Source organism: Mycteria americana, chromosome 4 (genome assembly GCF_035582795.1).
Source record: "Mycteria americana isolate JAX WOST 10 ecotype Jacksonville Zoo and Gardens chromosome 4, USCA_MyAme_1.0, whole genome shotgun sequence".
Taxonomy (NCBI): Eukaryota; Metazoa; Chordata; class Aves; order Ciconiiformes; family Ciconiidae; genus Mycteria; species Mycteria americana.
In genome coordinates, this window is record NC_134368.1 from 2,362,203 (window position 1) to 2,387,436 (window position 25,234).

General features: G+C 53.0%; 2 protein-coding genes across 5 annotated transcripts in view; one reads left to right on the forward strand and one right to left on the reverse strand.

Moving 5' to 3' along the window:
- Nucleotides 1-4,929, reverse strand: part of EXOC6B (exocyst complex component 6B) — a 318,042-nt gene extending 313,113 nt beyond the window's left edge. For 2 of the 4 annotated variants that reach the window (XM_075499433.1, XM_075499431.1), the window contains exon 1: nucleotides 4,632-4,929. In XM_075499433.1, the coding sequence (XP_075355548.1) occupies nucleotides 4,632-4,744 (113 nt within the window). In that variant the 5' untranslated portion in view covers nucleotides 4,745-4,929. The remainder of the gene's footprint in view (nucleotides 1-4,631) is intronic. The other 2 variants (XM_075499435.1, XM_075499432.1) reach the window with 2 other exon arrangements.
- A 12,590-nt stretch (nucleotides 4,930-17,519) lies between these two features.
- On the forward strand, nucleotides 17,520-20,537 carry SPR (sepiapterin reductase). Its single transcript, XM_075499436.1, has 3 exons — nucleotides 17,520-17,877; nucleotides 18,723-19,013; nucleotides 19,163-20,537. Exons 1-3 carry the CDS (start codon nucleotides 17,553-17,555, stop codon nucleotides 19,351-19,353), a joined length of 807 nt encoding a protein of 268 aa, XP_075355551.1. The 5' UTR covers nucleotides 17,520-17,552; the 3' UTR covers nucleotides 19,354-20,537.
- Nucleotides 20,538-25,234: the final 4,697 nt, after the last annotated feature.

A 25,234-nucleotide genomic window follows, 5' to 3' on the forward strand; every position in this document is an offset into this window, starting at 1 on the left:
ATGACTAATTGCTGTCTGAGATACAACATTTCTCAGTTTTCTAAAGGGGCACAGGTAAGTACTAGTCCCAACATAACTGATAAAAATCTCAACCACTAAGGAACAATCTAGAAAGCAAATATACACCTAAAAAGAAAAAGAAAAAAAAAAAAAAAAGACTGATGATATAATTTGCAGATAACACAAAAGCTGGCAGAGTAACCACCCATGAAATCAGGCAGCCGTAGAAAACAATCGTTTGGAAATGTTGATCCTTCCCAGCAACTCGCACTGCAGGAGAACCAAGCGCGAAGGTACAGACGTGGCAACGAGGAGCACGATCCACAGCTATGAACAACTGTGCTCCCAAGAAAATAACTCTGCATGAAGTAACGACTCCCGTTACAGTGGTGAGGAAAAGAGAGCTGCTCCGATCTCTCAGTGCACAAGCAGGAGACTACTACAGTATCGAGGTAATTTCATCTGCATCTAAAGTGGTGAGGAGACAGCAAGAATACTGTAACTACATCTATGTGGCTGGATGGGGCTTTTTTTAATTTATCAAATGCTGTTTAAAAATCCTTCGCCTATTTCAAAAAGCTGCAAATGCAGCTTGAGAGCAGGAAAAGGGTTTTCAAGAGTGCTAGACTTGCAGAGCTCAAGCTGTAAAACCGAAAAGAAGTCGTCACTGGAAAATACAAGCCTGTATTTTAACCGTGAGAAGACACCAGGTGTGAAAGGACACTGCAGAGTAGCAAGGGAAAGGACAGGAAAACATCCACAGGCTGAAACCAAGAACTTCTTTTAAATGATTGGCAATTCAGATAATCACACAGGCTCATCCTTAGACGACAGGCTGAGCACAGGGAAAAGTGGGTGAAATTATACAGCCCACATTTATGGGGTGTCATACAAGATAATCTCACGGTTTCTCCTGCTTTTATTCTGTACCAGTTTGAGTCAATCATTTATAACCCAGGAGTCCAGCATAAAGCACAGGGCCAGGGAGAAGTTAAAATCAAGGGAGACTAAGCGAATCACAGAAGAAAGCAAGACAGCCTCAGCTGTGCAATAAAGTAATCTCTCCATATCAAAAGTAACAGCGAGGTATTTCAGGACAAGCACCCGGCAAACACTGTATGAGCTTGCAGAGCGAGGGACTACCCTTTTCTCACCGAGTAAGTTTGATTAGAAACTACAGAGGCATCCCGGCAGAGAGGTGAGCATCCTCACTTACAGTGACTGCAGCTAGAATATTACGGTCCATCGCTAGCTTCCCATCGCTTAAAAAATAAAGCTGAAGTAGACAGAAAGCTCAGCGAAGAGCAACAAACTGGATCAGTCAACGGAGTGTAATAAAATTAGAGCACTCGGGTGTCACAGCTTAGTCAAGAGGTGGTTTTAAGGAAGAAAGAGTTTCTTTTCCCATAGAAGGTTATCTGATCCCACAGAATTAAGTGATTCTTAGAAGACTAGATACAGAGAGGGGATCCAAAAATAGCCTGCAAAAATCAAGAAGCGTAACACGAGGAAAAAAAAAAAAGAGGAATTAGAACAGCAGAAGGAAGTGGAATTAGGAGCAATGGATATAATTAGTAGAGGTTGAATAGCAGGAAAGACATCCTGAAGTGGATTATTTTGATTCCAGGAGCATCACAGACTCAAGGGGATCCCCACAAAGACTCACTGAACTTGCTCAGTGTCCTCCTTCAAACACAACGACATTCACTGTCAGGTATTAAAAAAAAAAAAAAAAAAAAAAAAAAGAGAAGAGCCCTCGAAGGCATCAGAGCCACCGGCGTAGCAAGACATGAGACTGGCACAGCTCATCACAAGATCAAGGCTGTTGCCAACGCTTCCTTGCACGCCCTCGTCTCCCTTTTTTTATATTTAGAATGAAATTCCTCTCCTTGAGGAGGGGCAGGCTTCGTCCCACATCTGCACAGTGCCCAGCACAATGGAGTCCCGGCCCATGCCACCGACTCCCAGAATCACAGCGAGAACAGAGCAGAAAAATAGGGCTGGAAGGGACTTCAAGAAGGCATCTCGTCCTTCCCCTGCCCCAGGGCAAGAATTACTACACTTGCTATTTTTCTAACAGAAAACGCTCTCCCTGATGGGTGGGACACAAACCCACCCAGACAGATGAATTAGTTGGACCTTAAATTTAACTTCTTAACCCCTCCATCACCCTCTGATAATAGCAATTCAGCCTTGAGCACTACGCCAGGACAACACAGAGCGGCTGCGGTCGGAACCTCTCACTCTGCCGAGTCAGAAACTGATAAAAGCGCGATTCTGCAAACAAGCCCCGATTGGCAGCAGGAGCCCGGCAGTCCAGCTTATTTCTGAACTGCGCTTTGGGACTGCTGTTCCTAGAAGGGAAGCCAGCCTGGCTCCTGAAGACAGATTTCTTCCATGATGCCTACAAGAAGTGAGTCACCTTTTTTTAAAAAGTTTCCATCATCCTCTTTTCCGGACTCACCAGCACATCATGTTTACCCTCAGCTGGTCTAGTTTCAACTCTAAAAATCTTCGGAGCAGGTATTGCTTGTGCTTATATCATTAGTAATACTCCTGATTAAGTACCGCTGTACTCCCAACAGTTAACGCTAGCAAAGCACAAACCTTTCTCTGCCCCAGACACTGATTAGTGTTTCTTCTGTGGCTATGCAAAGACAGACATTAAGCCCAACTCCTCATCTAACCCTAATACTAAGAAACAAGATCAACTGCACTTAGTTCTATGAAATGGAAAAAAAAAAAAACCACCCACACTCTTCATTCTGGCAGTTCCCAGACATTCAAACCAGTTTTTTCAGTTTTGTTAATAAATCTATGTCTCAGCATCTCCTACCATTCGGTTTACCTTTAAAGGTTTCACAGGAGAACTTCAGAAAGAAAACTGCAAAAAGTCAAAAACTAAACAAATGTGCAACCCTATAGCACGACAAATCCAGTGCTCTGTTGCTCTACAAATGAAAAGCTTTCCCATTTTAATTTTGTGCCCGCACTGCACTATCACTGCAAGTCAAACAGCTTACACCCATTTATCTTTAAAAACAGCCATGCGAATCATTTAAAACCACGAGTCTGTAAAACTTAAATACCGAAAAGAAATGAAGGGCTGTAGCGGAGGGGGTGGGACGGGAGGCTCCAGTCCTGTTTCTACCCACAGACTCCCAGCTGGCACGGTGATTTCCAGTTCAGCAGCTCCTGGGCTGATGCAGAGCAGCTGAAAGAGGAAGGTGAAACCCACTGCACTGCCCTGCGAAAGGGCACCGGGTTCCCCTCGCCACCAAAAGCAGCAAAGCTTAGCGCCAAATTTCAGTTTGCGATAATGCAACTATTTAGAATTTGAAGCCGAGTATTTCTGGTAACGCACCTCTATCTTTTCCCACCTCTCGGCGTGATCAATTTGGTTACAATGAGCTATAAATATCCTCTACCCATTTGTACCATCAACCTTCTAGAGGATAACACGCACACTTGTGCTCAGCGCTGCGAGTAATGCATTTTGGGTTTGATACAAAGTTCTTTGGGGAACTTCTGTTTTACTTTAAAGAGGGGGAAGGAGGGATGAGGTGTCTCAGTTTGCCAAATCCATTACGTGGCTTCTACCAGGACAGAGATGCTAACAGTACGTGGTCTGGCTAGCAAGAACAAGTCTTAGACATGCATAATTTATCTGAAATACCATATTTTAAAAAAAAAACAGGCGATTTCTCATGAGACACAGGCTAAATAGCCAGATACCGCACCTTTCAGATTAACGACGCAGCAGAAGCCACCGCTGCAAAGTCCTAACCAGCACCACAAAGAAATCCCTAAAAGGCTGAAAGGCCAGACCCAGACTCACGGGAAGGAGCAGAAGGAGAAGGAAAAGTGAAGGGGCAGCGCTCCTGGGCACACAGCTATATCCATCTGCGCTCCTCGGGCAGGAGGAGAGCTCGGCAGATGAGGCAACGGGTTCTCCCAGCTGAAGGATACTGCAAGAACCACTGGGAGAAGATGCTTAATAGGAGAACAAAGGATCCATTAAGCAAACAGAGGCATTAACTCATATCATATCGTCAGGATGGTAACTACACCCCTACCCACGGCTTCACAATTAGCCACGCTTTTTGCCAAACGGACACAAATCAACAAAAAGGGCAGGCGATGGTTTACAAGAATAACTTGGACGGGTTCCGGGCTAAGGGCAGGAAAATGCCCTCCTTTCCCCTCTTTACCAGCACCCCGGCGGGGAGGGCGACGGCGGGCTGCGGGCAGCCCGAGAGCTCCCGGAGGGGCTGCAGGCCCCGAGCAGGAGCCCACGGCGGAGGGGCAGAGCCCGCCGCAGGAGCCGGCACCGCAGCCAGGCAGCAGAAGCCCCGCCGCCACCCCGGCCAGGCCCAGGGCGCGGAGCCGCGGGCCGGGCGCAGGCCGAGGCTCGCCCCTCACGGCGCTCCCACCGCCCGGGCAGCCCGGCCCGTGGGGAGCCGGGCAGGGGGAAGCGAAGGGGCTGCGGGCGCTTCGCGGAGACGATTATTAAATAATAATTAAAATGTCCTCATTTCTTCAGCGTTTCTGGGGACGGGGGTGGCAAGGCGAAGCCCCCCCCTCCGCCCAGGCTGGCCGCCCCGGGTCCCGCCGCCCCGCCCCGGCCGCACCTGAGCGTGGGGCCGATGCAGGCCGTGTCGGTGCTCTCGATCTCCCGCAGGATCCGCTCGTGCTCCGCCGCCGTCTCCAGGCTCTCCAGCTCCGCCATCTTCCCCCGCTCCATGGGGCTCCGCCGGCCGACCCACCTGCCCTACCCTACACCCTGCCCGGCCCGGCCCTCCCCGCCCCGGGCAGCACCAGCGCCGGGGCCGCCCGCTCCGCTCCGCGCGGCCCGGCCCGGCCCCGCCGCGCCCGGCACGCCGGGAAATGTAGTGCGGGCGGGGGGCACCGCCGCGGCCTGCGCCAGCGCTGCGACACGCCCGGCCCCGGCAGCCGAGGGGCGGGGAGGGCCCGGCGGCGGGAGCGGCCCCTCGAGGCCGTGTCCCCTGGCCCGTGCCGCCGGAGGGGAGGTGTCCGCCACGGCAGCGGCTGCCGGCCTCCTCCCGAGGGGACACAGCCCCATGGCGTCGACATCTCCCGGAGGGGTGCAGCCCCATGGCAGGGACCCCGTGTCCTCCCCCCTGAGGAGAGACAGCCACCATGGCCATGACACCCACCATGAGGGGACACAGCCCCATGGCAGGGACCCCGTGTCCTGCCCCAGGAGGAGGCACAGCCCCATGGCTATGACACCCACCGTGAGGGGACACAGCCACCATGGTAGTGACACCTGCTATGAGGGGGGACAGTCCCGTGGCAGGAACCCCATGCCATCCCCTTGAAGGGACACAGCCCCATGGCAGTGACACCCACTGTGAGGGGACAGCCCCATGGCAGGGACCCCATGTCCTCCCCCGTGAGGAGAGACAGCCACCATGGCAGCAACATCCCCTCTGAGGGGACACAGCCCCATGGCCATGACACCCACCATGAGGGGGGGACACAGCCACCATGGTAGTGACACCCTCCATGAGGGGGGACAGCCCCCTGGCAGGGACCCCGTGTCCTCCTCCCCGAGGAGACACAGCCCCATGGCAGGGACCCCATGCCATCCTCTTGAAGGAACACAGCCCCATGGCAGCGATATCCCCCATGAGGGGACACTGCCCCATGGCAGTGACCCCATGTCCTCCCCTCTGAGGGTACACAGCCCCATGGCAGTGACACTGTTGTCACCTGCCATGAAGGGAGGTCCCAGCAGGAACAAACCTGTGTCCCTGCCCTGAGCAGAGGCATCCCCCTGCCCACGAGGGATGAATCTCCTCTCCTTCTGCCCCATCCCGTCCCTCAGCCCCATAAACAATGTCACCCCCACCCTGAAAAAGTGCCATCGACTGTGGTCCCAAAGAAAGCTCTCTGCTGACACCGAACCACCTTTCAGCTTGATCCTAAAATGTCCCACCAGCTGCTGAGCTGCAGCGCGTCCCCCCCCGAGCTGCGCAACCCAAGAGACGTCTTCGCCCAAGGACACGGCAGAGCTTCCTCTGAAAAACACCACCAGCCCCCATCCGACATCCTGGGATGTCAAGGTCTCCTCGAGGTTTAACACCGCAGCTCTGGGTGCGGCTCCCTCCTTTGGAAGCAGCTGCTTATTATTGTTATTTTGTGTTATTAAAACGACGCTGGAAGGGTCTGGTGTCCCGGCCACGCGTTATCAGGTGCGGTGGAGCCGTCCTTGCACGGAGATCCCACGCTCTGCCAGAGACACGGTGGGGATGAAGAGCAGGACCGAGAGCAGGCTATGCATACCACCGAGGGCTTCTGCATTTGCTTTTGTCGTTTCATCTTCTGAGATATAAATAAACTACGCTAATTGTATGAGCACGCCTCTGGCTTCCCTCACCGCTGCTTGCTAAGGTTGAAAGCTGCTGGTCTGAATATCCCCGTATCATCACTTAATTAAACGAGAAGGCGATAAAAGAACTTCCCAAAACACGATGCGCCATGACTGGAACAATGCAGGAGGGGCAAGGAGAGCCTGGCAAAAACTTTGTTAGTTCACGTGAAGTTCACCAGCTCTTGGACATCATGGCTACGGTTGCCAAACACGGTGTCGTGCGAGACCAGATGGATGTCACTTTGGATGTGTTAACACCAGCGAGGAAATCTGTCCTCTGACAGCAGTCACCATGGAGATCTGGTAGAAGCTTTCCGAGGACCAAGAAGCAGAGAGACACGTCAGCGGTGGAAGGAAAGCGGATAAAAATAGCAGGGCGATTTCTGAGCCCAGCAGCCTGGCGCTGCCTTCCCCCGGGCTGGGTCAGGAGCTGTATCGGGGGGAAGCGCTGTGCATTTTGTGCCTGCCTCCGCCGGCTGCTCTGCAGAGGCCGGTGCCGCAGGCGAGCCGGGGCATCCGTGGCAGAAGACTGGTGCTTCCAGCACCGCAGCTTACAGGGGCAATCCCCTGTGGCAAAAGACCGTGACGGCTGCTGCAAGGAGCAGGCCATCTGTGATTCAAACTGCTTTGGGCTTCAGACCGTCAAGATGAGCTACCTGTGGCTACGGGAAATATATAATGTGCTGCTCGGTGCGTGATACGAACACAGCTCTGGTGTAAAATCCGTAGATACCACCATCTACCGCTGTTAGCAGCTAAGAAGATTACTGTTTTCATTCAAATTAGTAGGGGCTTGTGCTGTTGGGACGGAGCCAATACTCCTGAAGTCAGTGGTAACTATCGCGTTGTCTTCACTGAGCTTTAGAAACCGGATTAAACACCAGCAGTCGAAGAGCGAGGGGCTGGCAACAATCCTTAACGGTTTTAATTACAGGATGAGAACTGTTACAAATGACACCAACACCAGTTCAATCCTGAATGCTCGGTTAGGCGATGGTGTTATCACAAATACGGATCTCAGAAACAGGATCTGGTTTTCTCTGGTATGAGGACGCTGCTTACAGATTAGATTACAGTACAAGGGGGTTGAGCACGGAGATGGGACCTTAGAAATCAAGTAGTCATCAAATTCTGATGTTTACTTTAGTTTTACTTCAGTCTCACTCTCCTGCACCAGCAGAAAGAATGAGGACCGCTGTTTTCAGCGCCGCGATGTAGTGCTTCAGCAAGAAGAGGAGCCCCGTGCCTGGAGCATGGTGTCAGTCAGCCAGCAAGACCACGTCCTGGAGAAAAGCAGAGCATTAACCTCCACAGAGCAACATGGGAAGATGCTATGAGGCACTGTAACAGTCTGTCTAAGAAGAAATGTTTGGGTTTGGATGGAAAAAAAATAGTTTGGTTTTTTTTTTTAATTTCCACCAAAACATCACATTTTTCTCATGGGGAGAAAAGCACCAAAACCATTTCCATAGATTCATAAATACTCACGTCAAATGGGGAGGGAGAGGGATGTTGTTATCTCGTAGGAGGACCTTCTAAGGAGCACCAACCATAGATTTTCCATGCGTCAATTGGCTTCTAAAGCTATGGTGAAATCTGAGCATATTTTTAAGAGGAAAACTCAGTGCTGTTTTTGATGCCATAGAAAATCCCACCCGGCCTCCAACTTCAAATTCCAACTGCAGATCTCTTTTGACCCTTGCATGGTAGAGTCAAAAGTCTGCTGTGATCAAGTTTTTGGTGTTCATGTATGGTCCTGAGGTCCAGGATCAACTGACCTCTTCCTTGATCAGCTGAACAGATTGATTTCTTGGAGCCTTTCATTCTTAGGCACCTTTTCCAGTAATTTACTCATTTATGCTTTTTTTTTTTTTGCGAAAACGACAATATTTCAAGGTTTTTCTTAGTCTGTGGGTGCCAGAAGTGGGCAGAGCAGTGGCTCCAGTAACAAGCACAAAGAGAATATAATCCATCTGCTCCTCTTCAACATTGTGTTGGTACCATCATGGGCACCATTAGCCAGTCCCGTTGGCCACAGGGTCACCCCAAGGCTGATGTCCAGCTGATTACCCACCGTCACCTTCAATTCTTTTCAGGTCACTGCCGTTCGGGATAAAATTTTCCATTCTGTAAGAAAAGCTACATTCTTTGTCCCTGGACACATGGCATTTGGTCACCTTCACATGAATATTCATTGCTTGTGTCTGGCTTACCGAGCAGTCTGGGACTTGCCCTTATTATTTATTGCCACACAAACTTTGTACCATTCAAAAGCCTGTCCACAAGAAGTTTATTTATTCTTACCAGTCACTGACATAAGCATGCTGAATTTGTATTGTTCTAATTTATTAATCAAATCATCATGCAGTACCAACACAAATGCATCAAAGATGTCTGTTACCAGCTCATAATCTCATTGAAAAATGATATCGAGTTTGCCTGACAGATTCTATTTCCCTTAAAACCATGCTGGCTGACGTTAACTCTTTTATGTTCCCTTCATTTCCTACTAATGAAGTTCCATATAATTGGTTTTTATGGGACTGACAACAGCATGATGGAGCTTTAAAAACTCTCCCTTTTCATTACTGCCCTCTCGTTAGTGTTTTCCAGTCCTCCAGAACTTCCCCGGTGTTCCAAAACTTCCTAAAAAAATCAACGTAACGGGTCAGAAACCTGGAGCAGCCTTTACACAGCCTCGCGCGCAGGTTACCTGCGGCTGCTGCTTCAACAGCCTGTCGCCATCCGCAACTGCTCGGTCGCTCCGTCACCGCTGAAATGAAAAGTCATCATCGCTGTCTACAACTTACTGTGTCACCTGGGATCTTCCCAAATTCAGGACCGGTTGTAATTCTGCCATTTCACTAGAGTGATACCGCCATCAGAATTTATTTCTTTTTTTTTTTAATCTTAACAATCTCTCTCTTATTGGGCTTATTTGGGTTTATTCATTTCATGCTGTTACTTTGCTGAACTGTTTTCAACATCTCCGGCTCCCGGACCGCACCTATATTCCAATAACGACAGGCGGGCACGATGCCAAGCCGCTCTTCTCTTTGGTCCGGCCAGTGTCATTCAGGAAAACATTTCACAGCGAAATGAAGGGGCTAGCAAACAGATCCAGGAATTAAAAGGAGAAAGAAAGGAACAAACAAGGCCGGATGCTGGTGATCTGGAAGACCGGCCTCCTGCAGGGACCTGCGGACTCATCCCCCACGTCGTTAGACACTCAGATAATCTCAAACAACCTCTTTGGGCAGGTCCCTTCTTCTGGGGTGTGGACTGGAGTCCTGGAGCCCCTGTAGTTGCCTCCACACTCTCCTCCTGCATCCCCAGCCTCCGCCTGCTCCCCACCTCTCCCTTCTGCTTTCACCAAACCCCTTTGGCCAGAACCCCGCTCTCAGCCGGGCTGGGCGTCCTCGGCGTTTGCTTTCTCCTACCCAATCTCTTGAAGCGGACAAGGAAAGGCGCACGGTATTTCTAAAGCAACAAGAACACCACGGGTGCTGACTAAGCACACAAATCAGCCGGTCCTGTTTGCTCTGGGTGTGCAGCAGCCCGGTTTCCTTCTTAAAGGCTGACCTTTAGCACCCTCCGCTTCAACCCCAGGGGAATAAATAAATCTCTGCTGCCCGGAGAGGTGCCTGCATTTCATTTATCCCCCCTCCTTCAGCCGCCTTCCGCATTTTTGCCATGCGGTGCCAACTGAAAGCACCCCCCGTGCACTCGTGCAATGCAATCTTGCCCTTTCCAGCGGGGAGAGCTCGGGGCTTGGCTGCCCTTTCGCGGGGAGAAGGGGAAAGGGCTGCAGCTGGGATGGAGAGGCAGAAGAAGCGAGGAGCCACGGGGAGCCGGGCTGGCTGCTCCTGGTTGTTTGGAGGGTGGGAGAAGCGCTGTCAGCAGCTGCCGCTTCTGAGAAGGGCCACGGCTCCCTCTGCACTGATTGCCACCATCCCACACACTTTGATGCCACCCACAGCAGCAGCAGCAGCCAGCCTGGCTTGCCAGAGACTCGGTACGGTGATTGCACCGTGGTCGTGCCGCTCTCAGCGCGGTCCTGCCTCGGGCAGGTGCCCTCGCCCAGACCTGGCTCTGCGTGGTTTATTGCCCCCGGGTGCGTTCATCTGCACGTATCAGTAACCACAAGATAATCCAGTCTTCCACAACGTATTTACAGAGGATAAATCCCCATTTTCTAGCCACTATGCTTAAAATCCTGTTCTGCTTTACATTTCTGGCCAAGACTGAAATAAATGTTTAAGCCTCGCTGATATTACCATGCTCTTCCCCAAACCCCTGCTTGGTACCTTGATGCTTCTAATCATGACTTTTGTTTTCTCTTGCATTTTGTTATACCTTTTTTTCTGAATACAGGAAATTAATAGCTCAGACATTAGTCAATTTAGAGCTCAAATTAATAGCTCTAAATGAATAGACTGAAATAGTGGTGAGATGGACTTCAGCCACGGAGTTCTGGCTTTCAACCTTTGTGGAGGATTTTTCAAATCTGAGTTTCCGGTTTAATTAAATACAGGGATGGGGATCTCTGGTGGCAATGCCGGGGTGAAGATCTTTTGGCAAGCTGTACTGCGATTTCTAAAGCCCTGCCAAAACCCACTAGCATGGCATGAGATAGCTTCATCTAGACAGGATTTGAAGACCAAAGAGGTGGATCCCCGCCTGAGGTTCAGAGCTGCTCCTTAGCTCTGGACTGTTCAGCTGAACCTGGGAAGCCCGTGCGGGCAGGGAGCATTGCAGTGAAGGAAAGGGCTGGTCTCCCTGTCTTTGTTCAGAAGCAGAAGGACAAACACATTCAGCCTTAGGCTTGAGTGGTGCGTGATGTATTTCTCTTCCACGTACGTCAGGAAGTGGTTAGCACTGTTGCGAGCGTTGAGTTCAGCTCTCTGCCGCAGCTTGGGGCTGCGTGGCTCGCCCACGACAGCAGCAGAAGGGATCATCGCTTGTGAGTAGGAGGGAGACCCTACCTCCTAGCCCGTAACAAGGGGAGATCTCCTCTCTGCACGCTCCCCTTCTCATCATGGATAGCTGCGGGAGCGAGGTTCCTGCTGTGCTGCTCAGCCCATCCTCATTATCCTCGCTGCCATGAAACCCAGCCAGATAGAAGCCCCGCTGCATGGGGCGAGCGATCTGCTGGCATCCGAGGCATCTTGTCCTTGGGAGGTCACACAATTAGCTGCCAAACATGATGAGATCCCACAGTTGGGGTGGCCTTTGGGCTACTAAAAACAACAAGCAGAGCTCAGGAGTGAAACCACAGTCCTCCCTTCCAGCAGCCCAGGGGTAGTCATGGCAATGATGACTACAGCCAGGGCCACCTTGTATGACTTCGAGCCCTGCCCTTCTTGGGTGGTAACGCCGGGCAGAAATACCCAGGGCTCTTCCTGAAAGCTATTGTTAACAGTCCTTTGCAGAAGGAATTTAGCACTTCCTCTCCGACATGCGTGAGCCCTGGTAGTGTTACGGCAGCTGCTGCTCGGGAGCACCAGCTCCACGGCATTCCCACCGCCTCTGCAGAGCGCAGGGTAGGTTTTCCCCCCTGGAAGCCCTCCGGCCTTCCCCTGGATTTGTGGGAGCTCTGTTTTACCGTCAGAAGCTGCTGAGAGCACTGCAAACACACACGCACAATAACCCAGTGCCAACGGGATCCGTGCCACAACGACGAAGCGGCTTGGGTGGCTTCTCCAGATAAATCCAATAGGTACAATCTCAAACGAGGGATAATTTGGGCAATTCTGATCATACGCCAGTAGATATTTAAAATCAGCACCGCCAAGAGAAATTTACTCCCCTGGCACTTCTATGCTGGCTCGTACCAGTGACTCTCCCTCTCCCTGCACTGTGCTGCCCAGGAGCGAAGCCCCCAGCCCCCTCGCTGTCCTCCCGGGGGTCCCTGGGCTCAGGGGTTGCCCGCAGCTCCCTCCAGATTTTAAATGCCGCTGACACCTAGTGCTGCTTCTCTCAACTACAGCCTGAGCTGCAAGGGAAGCCCTAATGCTGATGGATGAAGAGCCGGGGGTTTGGTGGTGTGCGTGATTTCGTGATGCTCGCTCTTCTGGATCCAGCTTCATCTGCCTCCTGCTTCGTGAAGGGCGAAGAGGTGCCTACAGCGTGTTGTCCCGGCACAGGAGAGTGCTGCGGGGTCTGTCCACATCAGCAATAGAGCTGTGCAGCAGGAGCAATTCTCTAAGGGGACTTCTCTAAGGATGGTGCTGAGGGTCGAGCATCCCCGCTGTGCACAGGGTGGGAGGGAAGTGGAGCATCTTCCATCTTTTAAGAGAATGACCATTGCTGTCGCTGGTTCTGGTGCATCTCTGTTCATCTTCCCACCCAATGTCCTGGAAAGAGTTCAAACCCTCCTGCTGCCAGAGCGTGGGTCCTGGTATGCGGGCTGAGACCCTGGCTGAGCAGGTCCCGCTGCCCCAGGAGGGTCTGTGACAACCTGCTCATCCTCCAAGACCCACATGCTCACCTAGGGATGAGATGATGCTCATATTGCTCAGGGGAAAAATCCCCCCTGGACCAGCTCCACCAGTCACAGGCGGCTTCCCCCACGTTGACCCGTCCCTGCTCAGACAAAGTCTTTCGCTACCTAGGGAAGCTGTCCCTGTAGTTCAGTCCCACCTCTACAAGAGGTCATCTTCAAGGGCTTTCCCAGCTCTGTCACCTTCCCAGCCCAACTTACATCACTTCTGAAAACCCAGTGATAAGCTTTCTACAATGTACAGCCCTTCCCACTCCTCCCTAGTCCATGCATTAGATGCTTTCATATTGTATTTCTCGATGTGCTATTCAAATCCTCAGCCAAGAGCAACCATTTATGTTTTAAAACATATTCTCTTGAGAGAGCTCCAGAGCGGTCCAACCAAAATGCACTGGTTCCTAGCGATTGCACTAAAATTTTATTCTGCTCCATGGCCCTTTCCAATATTAATTTTATTTTTGCAGCTGCCGTTTCTGGAATCCTTCTTCCATGGGGAAACTTTCTTTTTGTGAACTATCCCTGCGGTCCTACAGCTGGTTTTGGATGGTGGATGAGGAGAGGAACTAGCAAGTTGCAAAAAACCACAAATATAAAAAGGCAGCCAGGAAAAAATCAGAAGAAGAAAAAGAAAAAGAAAAAGAAAAAGAAAAAGAAAAAGAAAAAGAAAAAGAAAAAGAAAAAGAAAAAGAAAAAGAAAAAGAAAAAGAAAAAGAAAAAGAAAAAGAAAAAGAAAAAGAAAAAGAAAAAGAAAAAGAAAAAGAAAAAGAAAAAGAAAAAGAAAAAGAAAAAGAAAAAGAAAAAGAAAGAGAAAGAGAAAAAGAAAAAGAAAAAGAAAAAGAAAAATAAGAAAGAGAAAAAGAAAAAGAAAAAGAAAAAGAAAAAGAAAAAGAAAAAGAAAAAGAAAAAGAAAAAGAAAAAGAAAAAGAGATGCCAGGGCAGTACCTACATCCTTTACTGGATTTGGCCCTTAGTCCCGATCTCCGGCCGCTCCCTACCCTCCTCGCAAAGCATCTCCTTTTCTCCCAGAGGTGCTCTGGCACCTGCACTTCCAGGGTGGCTGGAGGATAAGAAGAGTGCTGGTACCTTCCCGTCCTTGAGCACATGAAACGTGAGACTGCAGCAGGCTCTGCAGCTGCTGAGCGATGCTTTCATATTCTCCAAGAAAAGTGGAATAGTCACCATCAGCGTGATTGTGTTGACTTAAAATCGAGAAGCAAGCTGCTGTCACGGGAGCCAGAGAGCATCTGGTGTAAGAACACAGAAACACCGGGGAATTAAGTTTAACCTCTATAACTACGCAAGCAGAGCTCCTAACATCACGCTCACCCGCACCAAGCCGCTTACAGAGGGTCTCCACTATGCACTGTGTCCATCAGGTGGCAGAGGAATACGTCTTGGATACAGTCTTAGCAAATTTGGTCCTAAATCCGATTAGCTGACAGGTCAGAATCTGCATGTTTTCTTCTTATTCGTATTTTCTTCTTCTCTCGTTCTCAGCACGCAGCACGTCACCCCACAAGCCGCCCACCTGAGGTCAGGAGATGCCCTTCGCGGCATAAAGCGACATTCAACAAATCCTCAAATTGACTGACTTAAAAAGCAATCCAGGGAATAGAAAGAGAGCTGATCTGATAAGGATATGCCATAGCTCTCATGGGCTATGAAAATTCCCTTCCCTAACTATTATCTCAACCAGTCTTTATAGTACAAAAGTGTATCAACTTTGTTAATATATATTCGTTCACATTATACCCTGTAATGTAATGAGGTAGTGGAATTTTACGGGAGACTTCGGTATTGTTCATGCTTACCTAAAACTAATGGACAGCCCAGCCCTGGAAAGAAGGACTTTGCTTCCGGGAAGCTTAGAGCTGTGCATGAAGGATAAAGGACAGCCCGAGACAGCCAAGGTAACGCCAGCATCCCAGCCCCTCCGAAAACTCCCTGAAGCCCTCCCGGCGTCATCTGGCATCATAGATCAGTAACTCCAGCACGACTGACTCCAGGGACATCTGGATCAATAGACAAGCAGCAAGAATGCTGCAGAAATAAGAGGTGCTTTGCAAAGTTTTACTATGATTAATAATTGGTGAGGGGGGTGTTAGTGATTAGTGGGATCGTGTTGTACCTGAATGCTTGAAGGGTATAAGAACCCCGTGTAAAACCACGTTTTGGGTGCCCCAGTTTGGCTGGGACACCTCATTGTCCCGGCATGAATAAATATTTACTCTTGTAGTTTGTGTTCAGCCTCTGGAACAAAATTATTAGATTTACACCAAGATACGAGTTCCCCATCAGTAACAGGGATGGGATTTTGCTGCAAAGCAAGGAAAATATGTGGGTGCCGCAGCTAAAGAATCATAGAATCCTAGAATCATTAAGGTTGGAAAAGACCTCTAAGATCATCAGTCCAACCATCACCCCAACACCTCCATGCCCACTAAACCATGTCCTGAAGTGCCACGTCTACATGTTTTTTGAACTCCTCCAGGGATGGTGACTCCACCACTTCCCTGGGCAGCCTGTTCCAATGCTTGACAACCCTTTCAGTGAAGAAATTTTTCCTAATATCCAGTCTAAACCTCTCCTGATGCAACTTGAGGCCATTTCCTCTTGTCCCATCACTTGTTACCTGGGAGAAGAGACCGACCCCACCTCTCTACCCCCTCCTTTCAGGCAGTTGTAGAGAGCGATGAGGTCTCCCCTCAGCCTCCTCTTCTCCAGGCTGAACAACCCCAGGTCCCTCAGCCGCTCCCCATCAGCCTTGTGCTCCAGACCCTTCCCCAGCTCTGTTGCCCTTCTCTGGACACGCTCCAGCCCCTCAATGTCTCTCCTGTAGTGAGGGGCCCAACACTGAACACAGCATTCGAGGTGCAGCCAGAAGTGACGTTATTGGCACTGATGAAGCAGAGGAAGAAGTCACAGATAACAAGTCCACCCGCCCAAGGTCAAGGCAGACACCAGCACATGGTCTGGCCTCGGTAGATGATGTGTCTGAGCCAGAAGAGCAAACACAGCAGCGAGACTTCCCCGAGGAGCAGGCGGTGAGAGAAAAAGTAATGAGTTTTTGTTCTTGTTCTACAGGAGGCTGTAGCTGTCAGGGCTCGAGCACATCAGGAGGTGTCGTGGTGTCACAGGTCAGCCGTGCGAAAGCAGCACCGTGAGCATGGGAAATCATTTTGCTGAGGCTGCAATGACAAGGAGCCAAAAAGATACATCACATCATCCTCAATTTGCCTAAATTTGCACAGTGCAAGGTGCGTCCTTGGCACAAGGCTGTTTGTCTACCAAGGAGCACAAAGGAGAGAATGAGACATCAGGAGGTATCTTAGGGATTTCTAATTTCTCTGCAGCTCTGCCCTCCAGTTCCAGCTCTGGACTGCTTTGGTCACCAGTTCCCTCCCTCTGATTTTTTATTTTTAGTGAATATTAGCACAAGCAACTTCTATCAGCTAAAAAAAAAACCTGCTTCCCAGACCCTCGCTCCTACATCTACACCCTTTGGTGCAGCCTGGTAACAGGTCAGATGGAAGATACGGCCTGCTGGAAGGAAAGTCCAGCAAAACGATGGTCGTTTCCAGCCGGCCCAGTTTTGCTTCGAGCACAGCTACGCGGGACAGGGCGCAATGTCGGGCTGGAAACCGGGGCAAGACGCGTGGTGGGTGCAGATCGGAGCTGCCAAAATGGGAGGGGGGGAACTGGCAGTCACTAAAGCAAGTTCTGCCATCAAGAAGCTACTTGTGAAAAAGATACACGTTTGCTGTCTTATTTTTTTGCTGATGATCTTAATTTTACCGAATGTGTAAGATTTCCTTTAGCAAAACAAATACCGCTCTTGGGTTTTTGCCATACCATGAATTTTTAATGCTTTATTAGAACGCCGGAGGGTTTCAGCCCAGTCTGTGACTGCTTCGTAGAGTGAAACTCCGCTTCGGTACCTGTGGGGACCATCTGTCCTCAGGATTTAACAGCTGGGAAACCAAGCCCGGCTGCCAGCTAATTCCACGCAAACCAGGTACCCCTTGCAAAACCCCTCTTTGCAACTTGTCTGCCTCTTCATGCACGAAGGTATTTAGTTTTTAAAAAGGGGGTTAGGCAGCTCTTGGGGATCAGACAGGGCTTGCCCTACCTAATAAACAACCAGTGGGGAGGCAAAACAAAAAGAGGGGAGGCAAAGGGAAAAGAGGCAAAGGGAAAAGGGGGGAAGAGGCTTTGGCAGCCCGCGGCCCCAGAGGGGAGGCGCAGCGGTGGCAGGCAGCGAAGGGCCAAGGCTGGGGAGGTGCAAGAGGGGGGGACTGACATCCGCGCTGGAACAAATGGACCGGGAAAAAAGGTATTCAAAAAAGTATTGGGGGGGAAAAAAACCAAACCAAGATATTGGAGAAAAACGCCAGCGCAGCCGCGCTCCGCCCGGGCCGGCCCCGCCGCTCCCCGGCCCGCACGCCCCGCCCCCGCCCAGTGGCCGGAGGAGGGCGCGCCGCCCTGGCCACGCCCACACATCATGCGTCAGGGGGGCGATGCCCAATCGGAACTGGCGGCGCGTTGGGAGCGGCCATTCACAAAGCGGCGGGGAGGGGGCGGGGATGAATGGGGCGGGTCACGTGGTGAGGAGCGCTGCCACGCCCCCCCCCGGTTCCTCCGCTCGGGGCCGGGATGGAGCCGGAGCCGGGGCCGGGGCCGGGGCGGTGGGGCCCGGCCGCCTGCGTTCTGACCGGCGCCTCCCGCGGCTTCGGCCGCAGCCTGGCGCGGCTGCTGGCTCCGCGGCTCGGCGAGGGCTCGCTGCTGGTGCTGCTGGCGCGCTCGGCCGCCCCGCTGGCCGAGCTGGCGGCCGAGGTGCGGGCCGGCGGCAGCGGGCTGAGGGTGGAGTGCCTGGCCGCCGACCTGGGCTGCGAGCAGGGGCTGCGACGGGCGGCCGCTGCCCTGCGGGAGGTGCTGCCCGCCGCCCCGCCCGGCCGCCTGCTCCTCGTCAACAACGCCGGTAACAACGCGCCCCCCCCCCCCCCCGGACCCCCTGCCCTCCGCCCCGCCGGGGCAGCGGGGCTCGGCCCCCGCCGGCCCTCCCTTGGTCCCGCGGCGGCTGAGCCGAGGCTTGATCCGTGCTTTGGGTGCCAGGAACGAACCGAACCGAGTAAATAACCCAAGGAGCAGCAGGGATTTCACCCTGTCTGGATCTTATGGTTTCCTTAAAGTAAAGAATTGGGGGAGCAGAGCAGGGAGGGTTCGCTCCCGGGGCCACCGGGCTTTGCTGCTGGCAAGGTTTTACCCGTTACTCATGGCCCAGGACCAGTTGGCCACCCTCTGCTCAGCTCCCCGAGCACAAACCTTCCAAAAAGCTTCTAGCCCTGCCGTGGGGGTGCTTTGCTTGCAATCCTTAATGCCTGTTGGCTTTAGTGCCTTTTTTCACCCATGACCGCTATAAATAAGACCACGTCTTCAGTAGGTAATAGGCGCTACAGGAGTTTGCTCTTTTACTGACTTGGTCTCGAAAGAGGGACGTGCAGGAGAGTGCCTGGTGGCCCGTGGGGACGTTGTACTTCAGGCTGGAGGCTGGGAGCTGTTTGTGTTGGCAGAGGATCGGCAGGACGGGTCCGTGTCCCATGTCACCGCTGTTGGTTCAGCACGTGACCCAAAAGCGATGAGCAGAGCCGGGCTGTGCTGAGCTCCTCGCTCTGCTGTGAGACCCTGCTAGAGGCTGGGCCAGCAAAGCTGCTCGCTTTTGTCTGTAATAGGGTGTTGCACGTGGAAACGTGGGAGCAAAAGGGATCCGCTGTGTTGTTGAACGCATCTTTAACCACTCCAGCCTCATTTGTCCTTCATTCCTAGGCTCCCTGGGAGATGTCTCTAAATCCTTCCTCGATCTCACCGACCCAGACGAGATCAACAGCTACTTCGCCTTCAATGTCACCTCGGCGCTCTGCCTCACCTCCACCGCCCTGCAAGCCTTCGGGAAGCGGCCCGGCTCGAGCAGGACGGTGGTGAACATCTCCTCGCTCTGTGCCGTGAAGCCCTTCAAGAACTGGGCGCTGTACTGCAGCGGGAAGGCTTCCCGGGACATGATGTTCCAGGTGCTGGCGCTTGAGGAGCCCGATGTCCGTGTGCTCAACTACGCCCCGGGTGAGGAGGGGAGCTCATTAATTGCTATTAATTGTCTCCTGGCTTTGTGGATAAAAGATTCTTGCAGCCAAACCAGGTACAGAGGGGAAAATGAGCCCCAGCTTTTGCTTTCTCCTTATGTGATTTCTTTTTTGTTGCTCTTTCCCTAGGTCCTCTGGACACGGACATGCAGCTCTTGGCCCGGACTAAGACCGGAGACCCTGCGATGCGCCAGTATTTCCAAAGCCTGCAGGAGAGTGGCCAGCTGATAGACTGCACCGCGTCGGCCCAGAAGCTGGTCACGCTCCTGGAGGAGGACACCTTCTGCTCCGGCGCCCACGTGGATTTCTACGACATCTGAGTTACTCTCACCTCCAGCCTCACCTTCATGCTTTGCTTTCTGCTTCTGTCCGCCGAGCTGCGTCTCGGGTGCCTCCAGTGTGTTTGGTGACCTTGTTTGGTCAGGACCGGGACCTTTGGAAAGTTCTGGGTGCTGTGCAGCTTTCAAGAGAAGACCTCTGGGTGCCTTATCAATACTCCCAGTGCCCTGATGGGGATGGGGGGGAAGTTACTGCTTTGCTGCGCTGTAGCCGTTGAGCCCCCCTGGGTACCCACCGGCAGGAGCGGGGATTTCTCAGCTGCTGGGGACGGGGGAGCAGAGGTGGCTTTTCCAAGGGAACGGGCATGGAGGCTTAAAGCTCTCCTGCGCAGGAGTGTGTGCGAGCCAAGGAGGTACCGAGCCGCGCAAGGCCAGGTCAGAAACCCACCCCAGAAGGTCTCAAAGAAGCCAACAGTAGGGTTAGAGCTGCGTGTCCCCGTGTCTGTCCCTGTTGCCCCGCAGGAGCTGTGTGCTCAGCACCTGAGCGAGTCACCAAAGGGTCAAAGAGCCATTCCCAGGGCCGGAGGTGGTGGCTGTCACCCCAGAGCCCTGACTCTCCGTCCCCCGTCTCACCAGTGGCTTGTCCAGGATCTCCTGCAGTTCTGGGATCGTCTCGCTGTGAATTTTGTGCGTTAAGATGCGGAGCAGAGCCTGTCCCTGTGGTTTTTGCACAAAGGCAGTAAATCACCAGGAGGGGGAGCTGGCCGTGGAGGAGATGGGAATTTTGGGTGCCTGGCTGGGGTCACCAGCTTACATAAACCTGTGCACAAGCACGGCACCGATTAGAGCACACCTGAGACACGGCCCTGAATTCATGCCGTGCTCCTGTTTGCAGGTTCTGGGTCGAACCCTGGCTCTGGGGCTTCAGCCCCTCCTGGGTTGTTCTTTTAATTATTTGTGGGGTTTTATCCTCGCTTTTTCATCAGGTTCCAGGAGGCACGGGCACTCATAGACTTGTCCTTCTAGAAAGCAGCCAGTCTGCAGTGTGTGGTGATGCGGGAGAGCTGCTTTGAAGCGCAGCGGCATCCCCTGCGCATCCTTGAAATGCCCGGTGTCTCTCTGCTCTCAGCGACAGCAACCTTCCTGCAGTCGTCTTCTGTCTCAGCCCTGTATTTCAAATCTTGTCTACCTGAATCTACCTGAGTCATTAAAAGTTTCGTGTCTGGTCTGGGTCTTCTGCTGTATCTTTAAAAGTGGATAAACTTTTGGGAGGGTGGGAGGAGAGGGCCTGGGTTAAGCACTGTCTTCATCCAACAAGGCACCACATATGCCCTCCTGGAGTCCTGATCATCCATCTCTGAGCCATTTCATTAACTCTGTGTTAACTTAATCCTGTCAAGCTCAAAAAAACCTTTCTCTCTAGCTAGTCTGCTGCTTGGTTTCATCTTCCCTCTATGCCTGGGAAACTCCTTATTAGCCAACCCCCCTCTGCTGCTCACTACACTGGCAACGGAGTTGTTTTTCTGGGGTTTGATGCCTGGTGGTGTTTAATGTGGTCTATGAAACCTGGATGGACCTGCTGCTGCTAAAAATCCCCCATCTCCTCCCCCTGCATCCATGTGGGCTTGTCCCATCCCCTCTTGGGCAGAAATCCTCTTTGGAGATCTGATTCTCTGCAAAAAATAACCCCAGTGCTCAGAGCTGGGGGTCCCAAGTCCTGCCCTTACAGGGTCGCAGACCGTGGGCTGGCCAGAGGCTGGGCTAAAGGGGGAAGAATCCCCCCAAAAAGGCTCAAGGAGCCCCAAATTGCAGGAGGAGGTGGGCGGGTGCTGGGGGACAGGGCTGCCCGGGGCACAGGGACAACTTGGTACCAACCGGGTGGGAGATGCAGAGGGGTTCTTGAGCCAGGGTACCTGAGGGGGAGAATCATTTTTGGACTCCGCGTACTTGGGTGAGGTCTGCCCACCCTCCAGTGGCTGGGGGTGTATCAGCAACTCTGTGTGTCTTCTTGGAGCATCTGCGTCAGGGATTGTGGTATCGCAGAGGTGCCCCTCGAAACCAGGCACTTCTCCGACCCAAGCCTCTCCCCCAAGAGAGGATATATAGGCAGGGAATGCTGACTTTAAATAGCGAGGTGCTTATGTCCTGCTGCACACATTAATGGAATGAGTAATGAAACCCTGAATCTGATTCACAGAATCACAGAAGGGTTTGGGTTGGAAGGGACCTTCAAAGATCATCCAGTCCAAGCCCTTGCCATGGGCAGGGACATCTTCCACTAGACCAGGTTGCTCAAAGCCCCATCCAACCTGGCCTTGAACCCTTCCAGGGATGGGGCATCCACAACTTCTCTGGGCAACCTGGTCCAGTGCCTCACCACCCTCATAGTAAAACATTTCTTCCTTTTGTCCAACCTAAATCTACCCACTTTCAGTTTAAAACCCTTGCCCCTCGTCCTGTCACTACAGGCCCTGCTAAAAAGTCTCTCTCAGTCTTTCTTATAAGCCCCCTTTAAGTACTGAAAGGCTGCAATAAGGTCTGCCCAGAGCCTTCCCTTCTCCAGGCTGAACAACCCCAACGCTCTCAGCCTGTCCTCACAGCAGAGGTGTTCCAGCCCTCTGACCATCTTTGTGGCCTCCTCTGGACCCGCTCCAACAGCTCCGTGTCTGTCTTGTGCTGGGACCTGGGTCACTTTTTGCTCTCTTTTCTCTCTCCCCTGGTGCCTGGAGCAGCAGTCCCACGAGCAGCAGGAGCAAAAATCAACCTTGGTGTCACTGTCCCTTCAACCAGGAAACTCTACATCTGCTCGAAGAGGAAACCTGTTGCAAACGTCCAGCACATACCAAGTGCAAATCCTTCGGCTGCGGTGATGTGCTGTGGCTCACGCTGCTGAATTTTGCTGGTGAAGCAACCACGTGCTTGCAGTTCAATGGAGTAAGTTTGTCTTCAGCATGGCCACTCCACGCTTTGTGCTCTAAGCTTGTCTCTTGGATGTTTTAACTTTTAGGGGTTTCATCCCCTTGGACTCCTTGCGTGGGTGTTTAGGTGTTTGGCATCACTCTGTAACCCCCAGGGATGTGCCGAGCTTGTAAGTCCCATCCCAGGAGCAGAGCTCTGCCTGGGGAGAAATGTCACGATGCTTTCGGGGCATCCCCTGGGTACCAGCATCGCCCTGGTACCAGCATCCTCTGCCCAGGGAGAAGTGCCATGATGCTTTCAGGGTATCCCCTGGGTACCAGCATCCTCTGCCCAGGGAGAAGTGCCATGATGCTTTCAGGACATCCCCTGGGTACCAGCATCCCGCTGGTACCAGCATCCTCTGCCCAGGGAGAAGTGCCAGTGATGCTTTCAGGGTATCCCCTGGGTACCAGCATCCCCTGCCCAGGGAGCGGGCTCAGTTCCCATGCCCTGTAGGTCCGGCTGACATCTGTGCACCCATGGGTGCTGTGAGATGCAATGGCAAAACGCTGTGAAATTTTTTTCCTTCCCTTTTCTAGCATTTTCTGTGACCAGCTGAGGGCGTACCGAGACCGGCTAACGGACAGCAGCCAGCGCAGGGCGTCCGGAGGGTGAGCAGCATCCGTGCCCCCGGCCCAGCAAGGGGCTGTTCGGTGGGGCTGGGGGGGGGATGCCAGCTCAGGCTCCCCTCCTGCCTCTGCACCCCCTCAGCGCAGGTCCCTACGACGAATGATTTATTTTATTAATTAAGGCTCCATGTCCTGGAGCCGTGGGACCATGCCCGAGGCTCAACTGGAAGAAAAAGGGGTACTAAAAAAAAGAGAATTTTTGCTCTCTCCTAATTGCAGAGGCAGGAGCTCACAGCTCACCTGGCAAAGCGTAGCCGATGGGGGTAACATGCCCGGCCTTAGGGGAGCCCCAATATTCGGGCAGTGCTCTCCATGGGCTAAGGATGAACCTGCGGCTGAAGGGAGTCACCCCGAAAGGAGCCGTCACCTCCTCCGTCCCAGCCAGCAGCCACGGGCTCTGCTCTCCCTGGTGGGGATAAAGTGGGGCTTGTCAAGCCCAAAATCCTGCCTAGCACGAGGGGTCCCCGCAAGCGGCTCTGCCCCCCTGCCAGCCTGCCTTCCCACCCTGCCTCCTGCAGTGAAATACCGCACAGGGCGTTTTACCCCTTTTTCCCCTTTTATTCCCCTTTGCTTTTTCCTTCCCATCCCCAGCCCAAAGTGCTGGGGGTCGTGGCAGTCCCAGGAAGGGCTGTCCAGCCCCGCTCTCCCAGCGCGTGGCTGCAAGGGCTCCCGCGGGACAGTCAGCCCCGCCGCGTTCCCCTCTTACTCTCAGCTCATTTACTTACAAGAAAAGCAATTTACTTGCTGCCAGGGGCAAAGCAGCAGGATGGACATGCTGCCAGCGCTGGGCCCTTCCCACTGCAGCGATTTCTGTACCGGCTGGATGTTGGTGAGGGTGTGATGTCTGCCTGAGCCCCGGTAGACGAGGAGACAAGGCTGGAGCACGAGCTGTGCAGATGCCTCCCCGTGCGAGAGCCCTGTTAAAGCGCGACAGAAAGCCGCTACGATGGCCTCGATAGCCATCGAGGAAGGGAAGCGTGTGTGCGATGCTTAGGGGTGACACCACCCGAGCGACCGGCCCCACGTCCCCACGGGGACCCTCCCCAGCCCCCTCCCCACTCCGGGGGAGACACTGGGCCCTTTGTGCCTGTGGTGAGATGTGGGGAACTGGGCTATGAAAGGAGGCAAAGTCACTGCTGGGGTTTTGTTTCTGCGTGTGGGACCAGGTCCCCAGGACGGCGGCAAGGGCAAGCCTGCTAAATCCCCCCCAAAGCCTCCCAAATTAAAACCGGCGCGAACCCAACGACCTCCCAGATCTCGGCTGCTGACCTGGGCTGCCCTGGCTCAGCGGGGCAATAGGCTGCAGCCAGGTTCCTCTGCCCCTTATTAAAGGTTTCTCAGCAGAGGGGAGAAGAAGACCTTTATTTTCCCATCCGGTGGCCAGAAGTGCTGAGTATGGGCCTTTCGGCCAGGACACCGAGTGCCCGGCGAGCTCCTCGCTTGCAAACAAGCAGCCGCCTCCGGCCATGAGGCCAAAGGTAAATGAGCTGCTCCTCCGGCAAAGGGGCTCCCGGGACGGGGAAAGGTCTGGTGGTGCCCACGCTTCCCACCCAGGGACCCCAATCCCATGGGCAGAGCCCCCTGAGATGCCCATGGAGACACCCGAGCCATGCGTTCCCCCCCATCCCAGGCATCCCCCATATGAACTCCAGGCCATGCGCGTGGCTCGGGCGTCTCCTAGACACACGACCAGCCGCCCCAGAGCCTCTCGCCTCTCTGTGCGACAAGTCAGGAGCTTTGCGGGGTCTTCTCAGGGCTGTGGCTGGGATTTGGTGGATGTTCACCGAGCCCGAGAGGGTTAGAACAACAAACATCTTTCTGCTGAGCTGGCACAGTTCTCACCCACTCTTCTCCCCGAGACTGAACGCTTGCTCGCGCACCCTCCTGCCTGTAACTCTTCGCACTCCTCACTCCCAGCCTGCTGACCTGCTTTTTATTCTTCATCCCTCTATGCTGTCCCCTGGTTTTGGTGGCCTTAGCGTTAAGCAAGGAGAAGGACCAGCTCTAGGCTGGCCATGTCCTCTGGAGCAGCCATTTAATGTGTAACAAGGGACTCGCTGGTCCAGCGAGGAGAGATGACAGATTAACCCAGTTTAGAGCCAAAGAGCAGCAGGTTTGCTGGTAAACTGTCCTGTTCCTGCGAGCTTGAAATGCCTTTAATGAGTTATTATTTAGTCTGCTATGGAGGTTAATGGGGGGACATTGCAGAAATGATCTGTGATTAATTAAACCATCTTTATCTGGCATGGGCAGAGCAGCTGGACTCGCTGGGCTGGGCGCTAAGCTGGGACCGGTGCCGGATCCCTGGCTTCGGCATCGCTCCCGGCACTGCCCAG

Coding starts and splice junctions, on each gene's coding strand:
- SPR (XM_075499436.1), top strand. CDS start 17,553: ATGGAGCCGGAGCCGGGGCCGGGGCCGGGGCGGTGGGGCCCGGCCGCC. Junction 17,878..18,722: donor GCTCCTCGTCAACAACGCCG/GTAACAACGCGC, acceptor CTTCATTCCTAG/GCTCCCTGGGAGATGTCTCT. Junction 19,014..19,162: donor TGTGCTCAACTACGCCCCGG/GTGAGGAGGGGA, acceptor CTCTTTCCCTAG/GTCCTCTGGACACGGACATG.